We start from the raw sequence: 24,545 nt of genomic DNA on the forward strand, positions 1-24,545 counted from the left end.
TTAATTATAGATATAGTATATTGGGAAATAAGGCATTTCCAGTTGTCATGACATTAAATTATATCATTTTCCTAAAATAAATAACATTATGTACGGCATCATATACAGTTCAGTGTTATTCAATTCAAAATTAAAAAAAAAAATCAAAACAGAACAACCAGTGTTTATTTTCACATAATCACGAGCAGATTTTTGTTGATTGATTAGCTAAAATTATATAATACATGCATGTTATGTACTTATATAATATACATGTGTATGTACGAAGTCAATAAAATATTTATTAAAAAAAAGAATATTGTTCTTTGCACTTGTTTATTTTATAATTTGAAAACATTAAGCGCAAGTTTTATAATACTTTTAGCTTTGATTTCCGTTACGCTGTATAAACAAAATAAAAAAAATATTTTATTTCTTATGCTTTTTTTTAATTAAAAAAAAATATCAGAACCACTAAGAAGAAAAAATTTTTGAATTAAATTTTCTAAGTTTAGTTGCATTTGTACAATAGAATTATTTTGTTAGTAAATAAAAACAGTAGTCTCCCATTGCGGCGTTTTTTCAAAATTGCTCTTAAAAATCGAACAGAATACTCTTAAAATCCTATAAGCTAGATTGCTTCAAATCTTGCGTGTATTCAAAAATATCATTTTTAGAGATTATAATAAGTTTCAATTTATACTGGTTTGTGAACTTTTATAATATAAGCTTCAACTTTCGGACATTTCTGTAAAATATTTTCGGTCAAGCTGAAATAAGGGCATATGGGAAAGCCTATTAACGATTCTTTTTAAATTTTGACTGAATTTATACAAAGTTGCTAAGAGATTAAAAGTAGTAATTAGATTTAATTTGTAAAAGGAAAACGTGCTATTTTACAAACATGTTGTTTACGAAAACTTAAAATAACCTTGTGTATACAATGTAAAATAAAAAATTTTGAACTCAATAGGTTCATCGTTTAAAGAGCAATTCTCCGTAAATTTGCTTTATCATTTAAATTTTTTAAAAGTAATCAGTTTGTTTCAAATCAGCCGTGTGACAGCATAAAGTTGAGGTATACGCAATAAACGCCAATTATCTTTTGTCTAAATGCCTTACATATGCAAAATTCATTTAACTACATTTCATTATCATAATATTGTTTAAATAGTTGATTCATAGAATCATTACTAATATTCGCCATTTTAATTTCTTGCCTATCTTATAATTAATTGCATGAGTTCAAAAGTATGGCTCCTATTGCCTAAAGAAACACCAACGTCATGCTTTTTATATCAGACTTTATTGATTGCTTGACAATATTGCATACGTTTATTATAATAGCAAATACAATGTTCCTTATGACATTGCACAATAATAATAAAAAAATTTTTGTTAAATAATATCTAATTAAAAAATTTTAATGTAAACGAAGTTTATCTCACATTACAACATCTAGCCGAAGTGCATATTGAATGAGATACTTTAAAAGTAAAAATTTTTAAACAATTATGTGACTTTGTTGCTTTGAGGCTATAAGTACTTTGTACAAAAATTCAATTTACATTTTATTTAAAAAAAATAGTAATTAATGTTACGTGATCGAGAAAATTGCCAATTAAATTACGTACGTTTTTAAATTATGAAATTTACAATGAAAATCAAATTGTAAGTGAATTAAGAACAAAGAGTAAAATTCTGTTATAAATATTTGGTATGCAATTTTTTTGCGTTTTTGTTATTAAAATAAAATTTTGCAATATTTACGTTTTAAAGTTAATTTGTAATTTAAATAAAATTTTAATTAGTGGAAGCGTGAAAGTGCATTTGTTTTTTAATATGTAGATAAATACTAATTTCATGGTCATGTGTTATACGAAAATATTATTATTACTATATTAAAATAATTGTTGAAAACCTATTTGGTTTTATAAAATTTCTAATTTTATTTTCAATACGTACTTACATATTTAAAGCACTATAAGCTACTCTGTGTATTTGATTAGATCAGAATAATTTCGAATGAACATGCATTTTTGCGGCGTAATTTTTTAGCTTATGATTGTTTTTAGCATATTTCTGACAAAATTTTAAAAAAAACGTGCTTGACTTTTATGCATCATTTTATTCAAATTCGCAAATCGATTTGAGAAACATATTTCTTTTATCTAAAATTTCATATTATTTCTTATTATTTTACCGAAACGGCATAGCTATCCCGAATGTCAGAAAGGGAAAAGCTATCGGCGAATGTTTGCTATAAAAAATATAATTATTTTTCTTATCTCAAGTAGTTGACCATACTGTATTAGTAGTTTAGTTTTTTGATTTTGTTTTCTCATCCTAAAAGTATGCAATAATTATTTATAAGAATTATAATTAAAGTAGAAGATTATTTTTTACAAAAATGCATTTCAGTTGTTTAGGGGAAATGTACAGCTTCACAAATTATGGGTTTGTTATAATTATTCAATTGTACAGCTGTTTCGAAAGCTTCGGGGTCTAGTGTTATGCCTTATGTACTAAAACATTATGCAATAAATGTTTTTTTTTACAAACAATTTTCGATAAATAATTATTTAAAAACCCAGAATTTCATTTACAGAATATTATTTAATACATAAATTTTAGTATAACAGCGTAGCGGTTAATTAAGCAATAAACTTTAGACAGGTAATAAAAAAAAATTTTTATTTTCTAAATCTTGTGTACTACAACATTATTCATATTGTTATCACGAAAAAAATTAAAAATTGAAACAAAATTAGTGGTCTAACTAGATATAAAAATAATTTTGAAATGAATAAAAATAGCAGGAACGGAAAACAGAAAATAAATATTTCAAAATATAAATAAACATCATTGCTACAAAAACAAAATGTAAAATTTAATAATAATTAATAATTTATTAGGCTGCCTTCTAGCAATTATAGGAATTTACTCGAATTTTACATTATCAAATTTTCCACAAATTTTATATCGCTAATTAGAAAAGCGCAATTGACCAATGACTACCGCGCTTACTTTACTTGCTTTGAAAGCTTTGACAGTGGAAATCATTTACACTATCCCTTGTGAAATTAGACCAAATGCACAGCTGTAAAAACTTTACAACAAAGTTTTTTTTGTGCCTATGAATAATTTTCTAAATTCGGTTTACTTACTTTGCTTAAAAAAGCTCTTAAAGTTAACAAAGCCAAGATTTTGCCAAGAGAGAATTTTTTTCCATTAGTCTCCTGCTTTAAGTTGTTGGCTCGAAATATTAGCAAAATTTAAATTTTTTTAACACGTTTTGTTTCTCCAAAACTGTTGTCTTTTCCCTATTTTTGAATTTAATTCCATTTTGTTTGATTATTTAATTTATTTTTTCTAATTCATCTAAAGAGCTTTTGAATTTCTCCACTTCATTTAATTAATAGCGTGTAATGGGTAACTGATTATTTCTTATCGGAAAATAGAGTTAACTGAAAATTTCTTGTGAGAGTCTATTCACTTATTTGAAAGTTTCTTGATGAATTTCATTCTATTGCAGATTGATATTTTCGACAAGAGTGTGTATATGGCGACACATATTTTGATACTTTCATTGAGTAAAAATCATGCTAGAATTTCCATATCGTAAAATATTACTTTTAAAGTCACATAAGTGATTTGGAAAGTGAAAAACTTCCTTTAAAAAATTATTTTAACATTTTTCTTGTATCGTACTTCTCATAAAGTGAGATAATACATAAACTTAAATGCCGGAAAACGCGTAAATGTAAACGCCAATAAAGTCACATCATAATTTCATTTTGTGTGAAAAGAAAGTCAAATAACTAAAAAAGCGAGTAAGTTCTGCAAAAGTTGTTTAAATTTTTTGCTATAGTAGTGTCTTAAAAATTTTATAAAATTAAAAGATACAAAAAATAATATTTTATATTTGAAAAAAAAAACCAAAACAAAAAAAAGCCGTTCAAAAACACCTTCGCACATTTTATAATATTGTATGTAGCTGAAAGCCGAATAATATGTCATCAGTAATAGCCCCTTTCAATTTGAGGATTTTTTTTTGCTCATTTTTTTATTTAAATTAGTGTTTGTATATATGTATCGTACATAGTTATTATAATATCGCAATACAATTTTACGATACATTTTATGAAAAAAAAATGTTATTTTTGTATATTGTCACGTTGAATTTATATAGGAAATAAGACATCAGCTGATTCCAAATTGATATTATAAACATTTAATATATAAAATATTTTTATGTGTATGCATATTTTAGCATATTGTGGGTTTATTATGTATAGATTTTTACATACTTAGATTTATATTTTTGTGTTTGTTTTTCCTCCTCTCCAATTTATTTTGTATAGATTTACTAGAGAAAAGAAAAAGATAATTTTTTTTTTGTGATAATAATGATGATCTGTCGCCAAACGAAAAAAAAAATTTCATAATTTTTTTTTTTTATTTTATTTTTTTTTTTTTTTGCTTAAGGAAAATATAAAATACATATGTACCTCCAAGCAGTAAACGCGATCCGGAGATTTTTGTATGTGCTTCAGTTAACAAAAAATTACCGCGACAGTTTGTTCGGTATATGAACTCGGTATAACGGGGACTTCTTGCTATTTTGATTAAAAACGAATAATAAGAAATAAAAAAGAAATATATTTTTATAAAAAAGATAAAAGAACAATAATATTTTTATATTAAATTCGTGTTTTAAATTAAAAAGTTCGTGCAGTTCGTTCGCTACTAACAATTCGTTAGAAAATTTATCGTGTGGAAAATATTTTTTTTTTTGTTTCTGAAATTAAAAAATATATGCAGTATAAATTATAAAAATTTTCATTAAATAATATTTCATCACCAAATTAATATTTTTTTCTTTTTTATATTATTATTATTATTGATATACATACATATGTATATGTACTCATTATATATAGGATTAATTTCATAAATAAAGTTGAAAGAGGCTTGACCTTTATTAATAATAAAAATAAGCCCATATTTTTTTTTTTTTTTGGAAAAGAATAAAAAAAATTATATGAGATAGAAAATTAAAATGAAAAATATTGAGTAAAGAACTTAATTGTACTAAAATTAATGTAAAAGTCACGAAATTAAAGTGTTTTCAAATTTAAAAATATTTTATACGCGCAAAGATAAAGAACGCCGAAAATATTATCGTTTGACGTCAAAAAATAACATGTTTTAATTTTATTATCGTAAATTTTACATTGTTATTTCATTTTATGTTGTCAATACTGGAGTGTGTACACTATATTGCATAGTAAAAATTTTTGTGTAATAATTTCTATTCCCTCTTTCTACATTCTTATTTATTTTTTTTTTTACACAAACGCTCTCTTTTTCCCCCTTTAATTTTTGTGTGTTACAAATAGAGCAATTTAATGTATTTTGTCATTAATAAAATGCTATAAAAAAAAGTTTAAAAATTAAAAAAAAAAAAAAATGTTTTGTTTTTAAAAATAAAAAAAAATTAAGGCATTGAATTTAGAGCAAAATAACAAGAAAAAAAGAGCACAGAAAATATTAAAAGTAAAATTTTAAATAAAAATATTTATAAAACCAGAAAAACAAACATACTAAAAAAAATTACTATATTGAAACCATCATGGCATCAACCAGTGGTATTGTGATGAGTACAAGTGAGTAAAGTGAAAGAATTTCTTTTTAAAATACAAAATTTTATTATTGAGCAATTAAAATATAATAATGGAATAGAAAATGAAGCGAAAAATGCTTTTATATGTTCATGGAGACTTCAATATGAAAATATACAAGTACATATTATGTATATGTACGTACGTACGTACGTGTATTGATTTATTGTATGAGTATGAAAAGTATACTTGTTGCTTTGTAAATTTGATGGTTTTCACTTTATTTTCCTTTGCATTCTAAACATGCGAAAATATAGTTCATGAAAATTTTGCATTAGAACATGTGTTTCTTATTAAAACAAAAAAAAAATAAAGAAATAATAAAGTAATAAAAAAAAAATTGTTTTAAAACGCAAATTTAATAAAATTTAATTATAGAACTGTAGTCGTTTGTTTTTTTTTTATTATTTTTTTGTGTGCTTGAGCATTCAAGGATACAATTTAAATATTATTTGTAATTTAATCTCATATTATTAGAATATTATATCAAGTAGACCCCCCATGACAGAGCAACGTACACATAAATATTATTGTGTTTATAATAATACTCAAATTTAAATTTTTCTAAAACAGTATGTTACGAATGACCTAAGCAATATTATCATCATTTATGGGAATAGGATGAGTATATTCTGTTGGGAGTGAAGTAAAAAAAGGAGGGCATGGAACGATTAAAATAAAGTTTGTTAAAATTTAGTTAAATAGACTACAGTTTCCCAACATAAAGATTTACAGAGTTTTACTCACCTCATGAAAGGTTAATTCAAAGAGTTTATATTCAGAGAGATAAAATACAGAGTTTTACTCACGTCATGAAAGATTAAAAAATTTGGCTTATGTTATTTAGATATGAGTTATAAAATAGAGCTTTATGATTTAACAAAATACTTAGTACTTGACAACACACACTTCGAATATTTAGAAGAAATCATTTATCAAATTCTCTGTTTTGTACGTATTTACACTTAGAAAGCATCCTTGGTCACTAGTTCGAGTCTAGTTTCAGATCTAGAATAAAGATATCTTAGTCTAAACATTACCGCTATTTTCTTATAATTTTTAATTTTATATGTTGGGAAATTATGTCCAAACCTTGACATAATATTTTATTTTACATATTTAAAAATTTGTTCAAATAACATTTAATAGTATATGTACCCTTATAGACAGGGAATATAGATAGGGAATTTCCCCACTGATAGGGAATGTACATACATTCAAGAATTTTTAAATATAACGACATACCGTGACTTCTATAATGCACTTACAATGTAAACTTTACAAAGTACCACATTCCAAAAAGTTTAGTAAAAGCTCTTGACATTGTACACTTTTTCTAAATGCGTTGTGTACGTAGTGGATACATAAAATAAAAGTAAATCGGGTATTAAAAAAATCGACCACGCTTTTCTAATACATGTCATATAAATGTTGCCAGATATAACCAATTAAATAAATTAGCATATATTTTCAGCAATAAAGTGCTAGTTATTAAGTTTTTTCCCTAAAATGCAACATAAAAATGCTATGTTTTTCATGATTTGGTAACGTTTGTCCAAAATGTATCAAAAGATTTAACAGTTTTTTTTACAATGTAAAGGTATTGAAAGCTGTAACACGGCACTGCAATCGTATAAATACTGTACTTAAACTTTTTATAAAGCATTATTGAAGTGACGGTATATTTTAAAAGTAACAACACATACACATTATGAAAATCCGACAATAGCTTGAAATCTAATAAATAAATAAACTTTAATAGGATGCCTCAGTCAATAGGAAGTCAAAAATATTTTTAAATAAGTTGACGTGTCATAAAAAAATATTTTATTTTGTATGTATATTTTTATATTCAAAGTTGTTTTATAAGTATACTTATAAATTAATTTTTTGCATAATAATCGCAATTTACAATCGCAATGGTACAAGCGATTATAAATCCATTATTCATGTCCGTAGTTTTTTGATTAGTAAAGATTTTTAATTACGCATGACAGTGTTGGATGATTGACAAAATTTCCTAAAATCTTGATAAATCAAAATGAATGATGTTTCATATGAAAATGCTGCATATTTAAAAAAAATTGGGAAGAAATTATATTTTAGATTGACGAAAAAAATGTACTATAAATAATTTCCTATTGCAAATTTGAAATTTTAAATTTTCAACTTGCGTAGTTTGTTTTTGATGGGAGGAAATAGGAATTTAAATAATTTTTAATGTCAATTTACATCATAAAAATTTAATTCTTAATTCATAATTTAATAAACACCATCGCATCGCATTTGCTGTAAGAATTAATTAATATTTTTTTTATTTCGCAGCGTTTAAAATTTTTTCAAAATTTAATTCGATGTACGAATAAAATCGAAACTTTTATGTATGTGTACGTACATTTGAGTATGTCCGATGAGATTTTGATGCCAGAATTTTTCTTTCCTTTTGGCAAAAATATCCGCAATAGAATTGATTGCCTAATTATGATTTGCAAAACGCTAACAATAAAATGTCGTCGACCTTTTACGAGTATGTATTTTTTTTGTATTAGAAAATAATCACAAATGCGTGGAAATTTGGCACGCGAAATAAACCGTTTTTGAAAATTTATTTTAGGGCCATTAAAAATTCTTTAATATTTTCATATTGTATTTATGATTTTAATAGAAGAGTTAATTAGGTCAAAAATTTGGTTTTTGTAATTTAATTATTCATGAGAGCCGTGCAATTATCATGTTCATTTGTTTAACAAATCTGAAATCTTTGCACTTTTTTTTTTGATTTAAAAAATATGAAAAATTTGTTTTAAGAAGAACCTTTTACATAAAAGGCTCGAATTATATATAAGTACTATTTTATAAACAAATAAATTTGAGACGCTGTATGATTGTGGAAGCAGTAAGAAAGTAATTTTCTGTATTGCTTATTATGGAGCTTAATAAGTTAATACTTTCCGATACTGTTGCGTTTAACAATAAGCATACGCATATAACAGTAGGTTAGAGTAGTAATTAATGAAAAATAAAGTTTAATTACTATTTGATTTTCCAGCTTTCTGCTTTGCGTAGAGAATATAACAAGTTACAAGTATATAACTCTGCAAGTTAATTTATCATCAATTTCCATACACATAGAACATCACAAAACATGAAAAGTGAAAATGCCACTCCATCGCGTTGTTACAATCCATCAAAATTCGTGCATCAAATAAATAAATACAAGAACAGTGAAATCTTTATAAAACAAACACTTAATTTTATAAACATTTTTATTCAGCGAACGTTGACTGTAGCATACCTTTTATGAATTTTTTTCTATTCCTTTTTCTAAAAATTTCTCTAAGATACTTTATATTAGGAGATTTTTGTACTTAGGCTTACTGTATATTGGGTATGTAGCCCTGTATAATACTTGTATTCTTTCTCCAATATCAATAATCGCAACCAAAAAAAAATTCTTTTTATTCAATTCTAGATTATTCAATAACTTATTATGTTTATGTTGAGATTGTTAATCAATTAAATTTATTTTTTTCGCAAAGTGTCTGAGTCGTTATTTACACCTTTTTTTTATAATCATAAATAACCATAAAATAAAAGGCTAAATATTATTAGTAATCTTTTACGAGTATAAATATTATTAAAAAACAGAAGCAGAAATCAATGAAAAATACACCATAATAAATTTATATTCTAAAAATAGGCCACAAATAGGTTATTTTTACTCGCAGATAGAAATAGCCTTCGTATATCATAATAATCTATTAAATTTTATAATAAAAAACGTATAAATTATGAAAGCGCACATCATATTTTTTTTTGTTGCCGAAAAATAAATTTTATTATAATTTTCCTCCCTCTCTTTTTATTTGAACTTCAATAATTTCAATAAAATTTCAATAAAATCAATTTTATAATCGATCTATTAATAAAATATTTATTTAATTTCGCTTGAAATTTATTTGAACTTCAAATAATTTTTCGTATTTGTTTTTTAGTTTACTCAAATGAAAAAATAAATTTAATTTTATTTTTTTTTTTGGGACCTGAATTATGCGAAATGTTTAAAGTATTAAAAAAATTGTTTGAATAAGCATTTTCCTTTCGGCATTTTGCTCTTTAAAAAAAAATTTTATTAGTTAACTATACACACCCATTATGTGGCAATAATAAATATCAATTTAATGCCATAATGTAGGCACTATAAAAAGCAAATCAATTTATTACCATTTTTCTTGTTTTATATTAATCTAATTTATATTTTTCAATATTATTTTCAAAAATTATTATAACATTAAAAAAAATTTATAGATTTGTTTGCAATTTGTTGTTTGGATCTTTTTCTTCTAAAATATCGTTTTCCATTAATCAATATTTTACTGTATTTTAACCAAACAGACACATATATGTATACTCGTAAGATAGTACTTGATATGAAGGAGGAAAATATAAGCAATGATACATCGAAATTTCGTTTAATAGAATTATAAATTGAGTACATATTTGGTTTGCTAAAAATTTTGAAAATTACTAACCTGATAAATAAAGATTTGGAACTCAATGTTACATAAATTTTAAGGAATATTGTAGATAAAATAAAGGTGTTTCTAAACTAAAAACGAGAAAAAATAGAGTTGACAGTGTCAGCTCTATGATACCTGTACGAATTTGTTATCCTATGTATGCCATAGCTGACTATGAAACAGACTATGACTTTAAGTTGCCGTATTACCACATTAATTTAAGCAAAATTTCAGTACTGTGCTTTCAATATTTTCTAAGATTTGGCCAGTTGTATGGCAGCTACCAGAAAGAACCAAGTAATTTCAACGAATTTTATTTAATACTAAGGCATTACCAATAAATTCGCTTGTGTGAAAATTCAATAGCACAGCTTCTAAAGTTTCTGAGATATAGCTAAATAACTTTAAATAAGTTGTATGGCTGCTACCAGAAAGAGCCATGAAATTTCAAGGAGTTTTATCAAACATATTGGCCCTACTTATATTTACTTGTACGAAATTTCAATAACACTTCCATAGTTTCTAAGATATAGTCAAATAAATTTTGAAATTGTATGGTAGCTACCCGAGCCAGTACCTCGATCATATCCCATTTAAATAGGGTTCTGGAACTTACTGCAATAAATTATTTGTGAAAATTTGGTAAACTTAGCTCAGTTAGTTTTTAAGTTACCGCTGGGACGGACGAGCACACAAAGCTAAATCGACTCAGAATTCGACGTTGATAAAAAATATACACCTAAGTCTATATCTCAGACCATTATTTCTTAGCGTTACAAACGGAAAGGTAAATTTATTATACTCTTCGAACATATACGTTCGTACGGGTATAATGAAATATAGGAATGTCGTTAAATATCTTTGGAATTTCCTTAAAAGCCGAATCCGGCAACCATAACTAAGATTTGCAATAGAGTATACATTTGCTCGATATGCCTATGTAGATCTAAAGGGATGCGATTTTAATAAATTCTATAAATTAACAAAATTTACGGGATTAAACAATGAAATTAGTGCGTAATGTCAAGAAATTGTGAGCAGCAAATTTCACTTTTATTGCTAGATAACATAAAAAATAATAATTTACTACAATTAAAATTTCAACAATTTTGCAAATGTTTACAGGACATTTTAAAATTCAGAATGTATATTGAAGTATGTTTAACGATTCAACAACAATGGTAATACTGAGGAAGGATTATTATTTTCAAAATTCATTTTGAAATAATTTTCACGTAACTGACGTATGTGTCTGCATTGCATACAATTAGGGAGGTCATGTTATATTATCAAATTTCGGATGTCGAGTTTTCAGTGGAAACGTACTTCCCTATATTAGGAAAGCGTAAATAAACTGTTTTTTTTTTTTGCAATCTTTCGGTCTGTTGGTCTGTGTGTGCACGCGTATATCTTAATTTCTGTCGAATCGATTTTGATGAAATTTTATAATATATCGTCGGCTGAGAAATAAAACAGTGTATAAAAAAAGGTATAGTTTTGAGTAAATCGCGTTTGAAGTTTTTTGCAAAATAAAAATGAAGTTTTGAATCTAAAATCTTCCGGTTGTCATCTTTGACTATCCTGAAAAGTTATGTTAAACATTTTTGGGGGAATAAATAGTTTATTTGCATAAATTTGATTAAATAAATTTTTGTAGATCTTAGAAAATTAGAGGTTTGAAATTTCTTGGTACTTCTTACACTATTTTATTTTTGGTAGAAATTGTATGAAGAAAGTTATACACTGTTTCATTTTAATTTTTTTGTATGGTATACACCATTTCATTTTTATTTATACGTTATTTTATTTTGTAAAAAATTAATATAATTTGAGAAACCAAATTAACATTACATACTTTAACTCAACGTATGAAAATATAAACAGGTATTTTTATCGATATTAATGTAACATGAAAAGTCGTAAACAAAAATAAATAATATTAACATAAAAGATAATTCAAATGTACATTATTTCTACTTGAAATTTTGAAACTTAGTTCTAAAATTTAATTATAGCTCTTCAATCTCGTCTTCTGAATAGCTTGGTTCGTTTAATTTAGATAAATTATTTTTAGATGAGGCTTTTTCTGCCAAGTTTTGATAAAATGCTACTGAATGTTTCTAACTAAGATTGATTGATCATGTTTTCATATTGCGCACATGAAACGAGTTATTAAATTTTGTATTAAAGATTCTTTTATAAGTATGCTAGCCAACTTTTATGTGTATTTTATAATGCTTAAGTTAAGCTTTCTTGCAAACGGTTTTACCATACAATGTATAACAAGGCGTAAAATTTTTTCGAGACATTCGCGGTCGTTTTCTTGTATATACTTTGTGTGTGAGAGTATGTTTTAGAAATAATCTTTTCTTTCCATAATCACCCAGCTTTCAATACAAATTATTACTATTAATTCTTGCATCTTAAGGAAATTTTTCAACGCAATTGTGTTGGCAGTTGCAAATTCCGTTGTAACGTTCTTTTGCTTTGAATTCTTTCTTTTTTAATTTTTTTTATTGCTTTTTTACATTTTCACTTAGATTAGTACTTTATAAAATTTTTTCGAGTAGTGTTTCCGCTGATGTAGATGTAATGGTTTCATTATCAAACGTTTAGTCTATAAAACATTCTGTAAGTTTTTCTGGTTCCGCTTCACCCGTTTCAGATGCTGAACTCTTGCTAGGCTCATAATTGTCATCAGAGCCAGAAGAAAAGTGTGTAATAGAATTTTCTGGTGACTTCTCGAAAAACGTTACCACTTCTTCATCATTAAAATTTTTATTCCTTTTCTTTTTACGTAACACAACAAAATTATTTTAATTGTTGTGAGTATAAAATTTTGCCTTAAATTATTAATTATTTGCTTCACTTATCAAAAAAGTTATAACTTTAAGTTCTGTACTGATCAACAAAATCCAACAGAATACTTATTTGTTAAAAATATTTGTCTTATACATGAAGATGCATATAGAATTAAACAAAATTAAACAAGTATAATGTACATATGTACGTTTGTTTTGTACGCTGTTTTATTGCATTGTTTGCCAGGGAAGACGATTCAAAATTCAAAATTAAAGTAGTGTATGAGACAATATGAAACAGTGTATCAAATTCTTACACCGTTTTACTTTTCAGTTTATTGCAAAAATTTTTTTTATTAAAATTTAAAAAGCGTGTAAAAGTAACATACACTTTTTTATTTGGTATTGAAATTAACAACTGAATGATAAATTTTCTACCAAAATAGTGTAAGAATTCATTACGTTATTTTAAATTTTGTAAAAAGTTACGGTTTGGCAATAAAACAAAGTAAACGCATTTTACGCTATTTTGTTATTAATTAGTTTCTAAAAATGCTTTATACAATATTTTCGTTTTTATTTAAAAAGTATGTTAAAATGAAAAGCTAGAGAAATATAAAGTAACTCAACTTATAGAATCGACTATGGAGAATCCAATGGTGATAAAATCGGAAAACGACGTATAAATGTTATACGCTGTTTTCTTTCTCAGCCGACGATATGTAGCTTTATTTTGGATATGACACGGATTAATCAACTTTTGGGATATATCGGGGCTTTGGTTATCGGATAACTGTACCTTTTTGGTGACCGATTATTTCTCATCATAACTATGATATTATTCAAAAGATTAATTTACAACTTTATAAATAAGCTTCCATTGTTGGGTTCTTGTATTGTCAAAACAAGAAAGCATCCAACTTTTGCAAAAAATCAGGTATTAGCAATTATAAATATTAGGTAGAGAAATTCACATTTTTGCACATGTGCATTCGAACAGTTTCCTTAAAATATACTAATTCAAGGTTTTAAAGCAATTATTTGGTAAATTTTTTAGGTATACCAGAACTCTCAAACTAAACAATGACACGAAGTGTAGATTTTTTGCCATATCTATGGAACTAACCGAAAAAATTTCATGAAATTCAATATTTGAATTCTGTTTGTTACCGCCATAGGCAATATATTATATTGCGGTAGTTTATGTGCGGACCACATCAGATTTTATAAAATATATTGAGTGAAAAATAATCCAACAATAGTTGGACAACAAAAAAAGAAAAAAGCTGAAATTTTCTATTTGATGTTACCGTATTATTGGTGTAGGAGAGAAATTTAAATTAAAAATAAATTAGAATTTTTATTATATTGTATTGAAATTTAGTTATTTTGAATTCCTTGTTCAAAAGGCAATTAATTCATGTAGCATAGTAGTTGCAAAACACTTTTTGATTATTTTGTATAAGGGATGATATTTTGTTTAAATTTTTATCTAATGTATTAGTTTGTGTTAATATAAATATAAAATTATTCTAAAAATTACTTTTGATTCATTTCAAAATATTTTATAATTTATACAAATTATAAATTTCTTGTTATTGTGTAAATGAATTTTGTAAACGAATTCTGTGGTCGCATTTTGTTAGATAAGCTGAACATCAAATTCTATTATTTTAAGTGAAAAATACTTTCTATAGTAAAAAAAATATTTTAAATCCTTTGAATCGAACTGTTGAATCGAAATGCGGTTTTTAGTATAATCTATACCCTATACTCGTATTATCATTTAAAAAATAATATTTTTACGATGTTTTAGTTTGTAACATTTTAACTTTAGTAAATTTAGGTAATAGGCTCTACAGTAACTAAAAATTTGTAGCTTGGCAAATGAAGTACAAATTTCAAAATGTTCTAAAATTTTTTTCATTTATTAGAGCTATAATCGAACAATTCTAGGTATTTTCCATTTAAATGAGAAATTCGGTATTATTATCATAAATTTTAGAATCCAACCCTTCTTTTATTTTTTAAGTTTCTATAGTAATATTATATTTTTACTATTTATGTATAATGAGTGGGTTGGGGGACATACATATTCGTTATGAAAAATCGATTATTAGTCCAGCCGCAAGTACTCGAAATTTCTTATTATTTAACTTAGATATCTACTATGTATGCGACCCTAAACATTGTAAATATATTAATGTTAGGCAAAGTTTTCTTAAATATCCGTGCTTGGCGGAGTTGGAAATTTTATCAAACCAAAATTGACTATGCATAAATCAAATTACCATTCAATGGATTCGTTTTCAAGTGGCTATTTCTTATTTGAACAGAATTTATCATTAAATCATTTCAATATATAGAATGTTCACATTAATGTTCAACATACTACGGGTCTTGTACATTGAAATATAAACTTTTTGATTAATACAATTTATTATGATTTAATAAAATTTTCGGAAGAAATAGGAAAAATTACTAAAAGAAAAAATGAAATTTACCAATAAAAAACATTTTATTGGCATTTCGCCAATTTTTAAATTTTATAATCTGAATGCTAAAATAATGTAATGTTCAAATTCAATCACCTTAAAGATATAAAAAAAAATCCACAAGAAATTATACGATCTAGCAAAAACAAAAATTAAGAAAGAAACGAAAACCAAATAAATAAATAAATCGAGGAAAATGAAGAGATGAAAAAAATTATATACCTATAATTAAATTTAAAAAATTTAAGACAATCAAAAATTAAAAAAAAAAAGAAACTATAATAGCAACAAAGCTTTTGTAAAGAAACGTGACGTTTCCTAAAATTTATCTATTCCTACGTTCGCATCTTGTGATAATTAAAAAATATACGATGTATCTATGAATGATTTAGAAACCGATTAAAAATTTAACTACAGTCCAACTGTTAGCAATTAGACGACTAGTCAAAATAAATTAATTTTGTTTTTTATTTGGCGCATATTGTAAATAAAAATATTAAAACGTAATGCATATACAAGAGTGAAAAATAAATCTTCTAGTTTGGCGGTTTGAAAAGACAGGCAAACGCTGAAAATGAAGCAAAAACTTAAAATTAAAAAAAAAAGAAAATTTGAATTTTTATTTCAAAGATAAATATGGAACAAAAATAAAAACAAACACCGCTCGTAAAATTCTGAACATTTTAATTGAGACGAGACGTCTTAGTGCGATGAACAAAAAGAAAAATTCATTTGGAAAAAATTTTGAAACTATGCATATAAAATTATTAATAGATATTTCGTCCCCCTATACACATATTGTTTTAAAAAAAAATGATTTATTAACTGAACTTGAATATCGGAAATACTTGGAGTTCAACTATTCCGATCTCTTTTACTATCATGATTTTGTGTGGAATATTTCCAAAGAATGTGTCAAAGTGTTAGAATTGCGAATTTATTTTTAATGAATAAATTAAAAATATTTCAATTTAATATAAGAATTACAATTTGATTCACACTTACTGTTTTTGCATGAAAGTTCGTGAAACACATTTACTTTATCTAAACAACCAAATTTTTTTACCCCCATTAACTAAGACGATAGGTCAAAAATAGAATTCATCGTTCATTGTTTTTAGAGTTGGCAAACAGAAACGCATTTGTTTCTAATTATAACTGCAAGATCTTTAATTATTTTGTATTTGCTAATCCAGTAGTTCCAGTGAGTGCCATACAAGTCTCAAAAACTCTTAAAGACGCTTGATGGGAACATAACCATTATTTTCGTAAGAAGTAGTTTAGATGTTGGAATTTTTATTTTATTTACCACATCCCCTTTAATGTTATTTCATACTACTTCGTAGTGGAGGAAAATGTCATTTACATTTACGTTTACTTGAATAAAATGTTTATAATTTCTCCTCCTAACAAAATTTTTTCTTAAGATTTTTCGACTAAAGTCGTGGATATGGCTGAAAATTTTCTATTACTACCCCGTATAACATTGTCCGGTTTCAATTTAAATTTTAAACATATAATAGCGCTTAAAAAGGATCGAAAAATTGATTTTTTCGACATAACTTTCGAACCAAAATTTCATGGTAATCAAATGACCCATTTATTAGTGAGAACAGGTTCAGAAAATATTCACATTGCATTGATCAAGTTTAACACAAAATATCTTATAAATAAGGTCACTGCTAGATAGTAACATATGCACGGTGTAAATTAACATGAAATTTCCCGTTAACTTATATGATCAATAATTTGAGTTTACATGGCTATTGTGCTGACTCTCATTAATGTTTTTTATTTTAAATTGTTCTGTTATGAAAATTTTTTCATCTGAAAGCAAGAGTTTGTATTAAAATTACTTCTCCCCCTTTTTAGCACTTTTCCAAAAAATTTTTGAAAAAAAGCGCTTATTAGTTTCACTCTGTCCGTCCGTCCGCCGGTCCGTCCGTAGACATTTTTTTTGTTTACAAAACTTCTACACCCTTGAAGATAGAAAGCTGAAATTTAATACGTACATAGATCTTTACTTGAAACTTATTTCCGTTGAACAAAATTTTTACCTATCTCTCCCCCACTAAACTATACCCCCCAAAATCCTAAAAATGGCCTTTTTTAACTATTTTGTTGCAATGAAACTATAAGCATTTTTCAAATTTTGCAAACGCAGAAACATACTACTGTTAAACTTTAAAAAAACAAAATGACCGTTCAAATTTGCCGTTATCCTTTTTTTTCTAAATTTTTGATGTCGTTTTTCTTCTAGACCACGTTGTAAGAGCCTGAAATTTTAGCAGCTTTTAGAGACTAATAAATGGTTTATTTCGTTAGAAGAAAATTTTTATCCATCTCCACCCCCTCTCAACTTATCGACTCTTGAAATTTGTAAAATTTGAATTTTTGATATTTTATATTTCCGACACCTCAAGCTTTTTCAAATTTCCATAAACGCAAAAAGCTAACGGTGAATTCCGTGACATTAAAAAATTATTTTTCTTAACTCACACAATTAACCCTTAAAATCGAGCATTATGTTAGCCCCCCTTCCCTTTATATTAACTTTTGCTTTATTTCAAAATATTTTTAATAGTGTGGTAGCTATACATAGACTGTATTTGAAAGCAGTATTTTCTCTAATTGTTGAACTGTGCTACAATACAAACCATTGGTTTGACCCAACTTTATTTTTCTATTAACTTTTTACTTCTAATAATATTCCAGCCACTATGAGTGAATTTTTATGATGCCAAATTATTACAAATTATGGACGGTTGCCCATTTTTAATTTCTTACGTCACATATTAATTCATTTATTTACGCCATTGGTGCATAAATTGTTTACAATGTTTTAGTATTAGTTGTTTTGCAATGCATAATTATATAGCTTTCATGTTAGAAAATTTTCCATCACATACGTCATGTATAGTTTGGTGTGTTAATTTTTCATTGTGCTGTTTGTAGAATGTTTATATTGCAATGTTGCGCCGTGAAACTTGAACGTTGCTGTTTTTATAACTGTTGGTCATAGGAATTTTTTGAATCCCAAATAGCTCTTCATACTTTTTTTAAGTTAAAACTTTTTATGGATTTTGTAAATTGCATATGAATTCTGGGATTGAGTAAAATGTTTTTTTTAAACTGTTATTTACTGACCATTCAACTTAGTAATAGCTAACGACTTCTGCTCAAGAAAGGCTAATATCTCTTCAGCTTCCCAATTGTCTCCCATGGTTGACGAATTGAACTTGTTTCGAAATTCCTCGTAGTTCTGTGCTCTCAATTAAAATGCATTGATCCCTATACGACCTTCTAACATTCCTTTGTCTTATATTCTGATTGGAAACTGATTTTTCAAGTATAATGAAAACTTCTTAAATATATTAATCATCAGACGGTGTTTATTTTATCATTCTCTCTGATTTTTCCACATCAAATTGTGTGTACGTATAGTGAAAGTATTTTTTTTATGTAAATAAACAAAATTTTAAAAATTCTTGGCTTTTCCGTTTTACTTTTGGTAATTTCGGAAAATTTTAAAATATTTAATTTAAACATTAAAGTTTTTTTTTATGTTCATTTGCGTCTTTTTGTTTTTTGATTATACGAGGGAAATTATATGGTGAAAATAATTTACTGCATAAGATTGCCACATTGAATTCTGTGCTGTTTTGATTTTATTTTACCGTTGGCATTTTTATAATTATTCTTTCAAATGATTGTTATTATCTCAGATCATTCGATTGTTTACAAAACAAAGAATCGATAATTATCATGTCATGAAAGATGAAAAATGGAGTAAATGAAATGCAAGGAGAGTAAAAATTTGAGGGGAACTAAGGAAAATAAATAAAAATTTTCTTCAAATTTTTATATGAAAATTTGGATTGATGTTTGTACTTTTATGTGATTGAAAAGAGTGAAAATAAAAAGAAAAGTTCAAAAAAATATAATTTTAACCCAAATGACGGTCCGCGGCAATGGTTTAGTGAGCAAAAATTGGGCAATTTTTAAATAATTTTCAAAAACTTTTTATTCGAAAATTCTATCTTTTTTGAAACGGTAGTTATAAACAAAAACTTAAATGTGTTAAAATTTCTCCAAATTTTCTTAAAATCTATGTAGCTCGGGATCGGTTTCGATTTAACACTATGTCCCGAACAAAAATTTTACTCATTTTCGTCCCTCTACCCAGTGAAATACGGCTCCTTACTTGTCGGTGAAGAATTCTGTAATCTTGTGATTCTGTAGCTGGCATTGGTTTGCCAGTTTCAAGAAGAACTGATGTATTTGTATAAAAATTTCAATGACATTCTGCTTACTTACTATTTCTACAACTTTTTTGTTTATCTCAAATCAAATACAATTTTAGTGGAATTTTTTCTTAAAATATAAGTTCAACGGCCAGAAAAGTGAAGTTCGTCCAAAATTTATTCTGCTTAAAACTGGCAAACTAATGAGTTCAGCTTAAAGTGAAAAGCTTTTTAAACGTTTCAACAAGAAAAAATGTTAAAAATTTTATTAAAAATTTATAAATGTGCCATGTTTGCAATGACAATGACAAATAAAATAAACCACATTGACAGTGCAAATCACAATATAATTTAGCTAAAAAGAAAAAATTGTAACTTAATTTATAAAATTCTAAAAATTAATGTTCTAGAAAATAATATAGTATTATAAATCACAAGTAAACAACATAAAAATAAAATGTTTACGGTATCTTAAAATATAGGTAGTCACTGTATAGTCACCATAGTTATAACAGGAAATGTTTATGTGGTTTATATTTATTTCAATAATAAAGAATGATAACTAAATGATTGTTATAATAAATAAATTCACGTAGGCTAAATTTAAAGCAGACATATACAAAAATTACTAATTTGATTACATTATTTTCAAACAAATTATCTGAATTGACTTGCTGAAAGTACTTCAACTACTAATTCATAAACTTTTTTTTGTTGTCTTTGCAGAAGATCACACGTCAATACAAATTGGTGGACGTCGAAAATCACATAAGAAAATAGAGAATCGTCGATCTAAAAGTAATATTAGAAATCGACCTAAAATTGCACATATATCTACAATTGAAGAAGTTACAAGTCCACCATCAACATCAGAATATCATATTGTTGATTTATCAAAAGAACAAACAAATGAAGAAAAATCAAATGTAGATAGAATAGAAGAAGTTGAAGATACAAAATCGGAGAAAAGAAATAAATGGTGTCCCTGTCCTGCTAGTATAAGAAACTATTTTCAGAGATGTAAGTTGAACGCAAACTACTTTGATTTCTTATTAAATGTAGTAAAACACTTAGCAAATTCAAAGCATTAATTAAGCAATTTATTTATCTTAATCTTATAGTTTGGAGTAAAATGTCTGGCGCTGAACATAGTGAAGAAGAAGGAGATGGAAATAAATATGATTACTATGACTGTAAGTGACGTCATTCTATATTTTTTTTTCAAATGTATAATAATTTTATAATGAATTCAAAAATAATGGTTAGGTAGCAGCCAACAACCACCATATCGAATTTCTATATTCGTGAATCTATTTGAAAAGTCTTTTCGTAATTTGCGCGATAAAATTTTGAGAGGTTTTTCCTAATTTGGGGAACTTACTAAAATTAATAATATTATTCTAAGTTACTTTTACGAGTTAAAGTTTTTATATGCACTGCTTTTGTTGAACACTTAATGGTTATTTTTAATTTATAGTCAAGTATAGTACTGCATAATTAACAAGCAATCAACAAACTATACAAAATTAGAAATATGGAAATATAAGGTTATTCTGTAAGCTATTTTAATGACTATCGTGTTTGTTAAGCACAGGTACGATTAAAAATTAAATAAGGCCTTGAAATTATCGTTCCATATAAATTAAATTTAGCGGCCAATATTAAACCTCAAATAACAAGATTAAAATAACCATCTTATTTTATAAACTTTTAATTAATTAATACAAAACAACATATTGTAAATCTTTTCGCTAGTTATTTTTAAACACATATATTATGTTGTGATTTTATTTATAAATCCTTGCATAAACATAATGTATCTGTGGTTATAAAGCGAAACTGCATAAGTTGACTTCGCAAGTATTAAATCCGAAATATTTTAATATTTAATATTCCCTGCTTTAAAATCTGCAATGCAGTCCTTGATATAGGCAATTCAAAATTAATCAAATCTAAATGAATTGGAAAATTTCAACAAATTATATTTTAGAATAACACGGTACTATTAAAATTAATAAAGAACTTAAAAATGTTAAGCAATTTAATTATTCAGCTACTTTAGAAAGAGCTACTTTAGGAATTTCTTCAAAAATTAATATTTTTATACCTGATTATTTTGTATTACTAATTTTGACTTGCTACAGATTATTTAAGTATAATGTACTTTATATGTACATAATGTGTATATGGTATATATGTATACAAACTAAGTTAAAAAATCAACAGATGATATTCTTTGAAATTGCAATTAAAATTTATGATTGTATATAAATTTTGTGAACTAAATTATAGAATTTAATTAATAATATTTGGAAAATATTTTATTTATGTAATCTTTAATTTTTAATATTCTAATAGTTGTCAACAAACTTTTTACATTTGAATTCCCAATTGAGGAATATTTTGATATTCCTGCTGTTAAGTACATATAATATGTATTACAAATCACAGAGGGAATTCAAAGTAATAGTAAGTTTATTAAAATATTACATTGATCCTTTTAATATAATAAATTTATAATTTATTTATCTTAATAATAAGCTCTTAAAAATCCTTTGAATAATCTATATTTAGAACATGTTAAATTCATAGAGCTGGAAAAATTAAATGAACACCTTTTTGACATGTGGTATTATAAGAAGGCATTAATGAAAGTTGAAATAATATTGAAACGATTGAGTTAAAATTTAATTATTATGGTTCATCATCACCGATATAGCTTACAGCAAACAAAAATTTTGGAATATTTATTCATTATACGTTGTCAGGGGATAACAATTTCGAGTAAAAGTAAAAAAGTTTTTTTTTTTTTTTTTTTGAAATTTAACGATATTCTTATTTCGAAAGGTTAAAATATCACTTTTGTTCTAAAAAAAATCCTGAAATCAATGCCATAAGTCCTGTCTTTCAATATCCTATGAAAGACGGGCGCCCGCGGCTTTAAAGAAAAGTAAATGGTGTAAATTTTGTATAAAAACCGATAGAAAGATTTTGAAAAATTTGGAGAATGATTTTGCTAAAAGGCCATTCAGAAGCTTTCCCGATAAGCAGGAGGATATAAAAATTGACTTTTGTGTTACATTAAACTGTAAGTTATCAAAACACTTGTATTATTTTAGCTTGCGTGATACAAATTACCAGTTCATCTACGATTAAATCATGAGTTAATAATAAATTTTCATAAGTTAGTTTACGATTAAGTCTGAATCTTATGAAAATCTGATGTGTAATCGAAGCCTGACATCAGATAAAATCTGAGAAATAAAATAGAAACTTATCCGATTATCATCAGATTTTCTATTATAGATTTTTATAAGTAATATGGCGAAAAATAAATTTTTAAAACGGTTTTGCCACGACCAGTTAATTTTTGTTATTTTTTTTTAATTTTTGTTGTCCGTTTAAAGATTGCAATTATTAAAAATTGTATAATTAGAATCTCACGTTAAAATACTTATCAGATTTTATCGTAGATTAAATCGTAGATCTAGTCTAATATGTAACTTACACCTAAGATATAAAAGAATAAGTTGTTGGCCATAATTGAAGTTATGATAAAAAATATACATTTTTTGTCGTCAGACTGAAAATATAAATAATTTAATCTACCATTATCAAGTAACTTTTTCAGCTCTTATTTCGGCTTTTATTTGACCATGTCCTTAGTTTATTGAGGAAATAGAATAGATGATCTATTCAAAAAAGTACAATGGAAGATAATATTATAATACACATACTTACATCTACATATAAATGTATCCATTTGAATTATAATATAAAATCATTATGGTATTTTTCTATAAGCGTATGATGGTATCTACCTTAACGTTACAAATAATTTTCGATAATTTTCTATTTATAAAGGATAAAATGTTACAATATATTTATAGATTTAGCTAAAAAAGGATATCGATGAAGAATTTTATTGATATACACAAATCTTATAGACATATTCATAAAATACCAGAGAAATAAGGTACAGGAGTGTAGAAGAATAATCACAAAGGAAGTCTTTTTGAACTATAATGATAATATATAACTTTAAATAATAAATTTCTATTGATTTTACAATACACATACTTAATATAAAGAAATTATTAATAACAAATTATTTTAAATAAGTGTCTGAAGTGAAAAATTAGTGGATCGAGATGAAGATTTACAATAAAAATAATGATGAAATGTTTTGATTTACATGCGTCAATTAAATGTTTTCTTCAGAAAAATTTTTGTTATATTCCGGCATTATTAAAAATAACTTGTGTAAATAAGTATAAAAATTAAAAATTATTTTTAGAATTTTTGAAATGGTTCATTAAAATGAAAATGGGTTTTATATTTTTATTTTGTAGTTTTGAATGAATTAAAAAAAGTATTCTGTGTGAATGAACGATTTTTAAGCGCATTGATTATGCTCATTTACAATTAAATCAACCCAAGTTATAAAATAAAGCTAAAACTTTTATAAATTTTGAAAATATTGCAATAGCATTCGGGAACTCAAAAAATAGTATTTTCTGCTGTTGTAATCGAAATATTTTTAACAAATTCTTTATCATATAATAGTGAGCAACTAACAAGAGTTTCTTATGTTTCGGCATTTATAGTGCTTCTGTTGCTTTATGCACTACACAACTAAGATTTCAATTTTAACGAAAAGATTAGATTTTACGTAAATGAGAAGAGTTAAGAGTTCTTCCTAACCTTTAATTTCTTGGGATCTCGAGTTTGCATACCACAGTGAAGTGGTTTGTTGACGTACATTAGTTTTATTTTACTAATAAAGAGAACCAATAAAATTAGATTAACAAAATTATATAAT

The 24,545-nt window shown here is 25.6% G+C and overlaps 1 protein-coding gene across 1 annotated transcript; it reads left to right on the forward strand.

Annotated features, from left to right (window-relative positions):
- The first annotated feature begins 5,540 nt into the window (after nt 1-5,540).
- Nucleotides 5,541-23,639, forward strand: LOC129618939 (uncharacterized). Its single transcript, XM_055533972.1, has 4 exons — nt 5,541-5,648; nt 20,450-20,743; nt 20,845-20,916; nt 23,614-23,639. Exons 1-4 carry the CDS (start codon nt 5,615-5,617, stop codon nt 23,637-23,639), a joined length of 426 nt encoding a protein of 141 aa, XP_055389947.1. The 5' UTR covers nt 5,541-5,614.
- The last annotated feature ends 906 nt before the right edge of the window (nt 23,640-24,545 follow it).

The sequence above is a fragment of the Condylostylus longicornis genome, unplaced genomic scaffold (genome assembly GCF_029603195.1).
Source record: "Condylostylus longicornis isolate FDR11 unplaced genomic scaffold, ASM2960319v2 ptg000010l, whole genome shotgun sequence".
Taxonomy (NCBI): Eukaryota; Metazoa; Arthropoda; class Insecta; order Diptera; family Dolichopodidae; genus Condylostylus; species Condylostylus longicornis.

Bases quoted from the DNA above. Each gene is read 5' to 3' on its own strand.
- LOC129618939 (XM_055533972.1), top strand. From the start codon at position 5,615: ATGGCATCAACCAGTGGTATTGTGATGAGTACAA. The intron at 5,649-20,449 runs GTGAGTAAAGTG...TTGTCTTTGCAG, and splicing joins TGGTATTGTGATGAGTACAA to AAGATCACACGTCAATACAA. The intron at 20,744-20,844 runs GTAAGTTGAACG...TTAATCTTATAG, and splicing joins AAGAAACTATTTTCAGAGAT to TTTGGAGTAAAATGTCTGGC.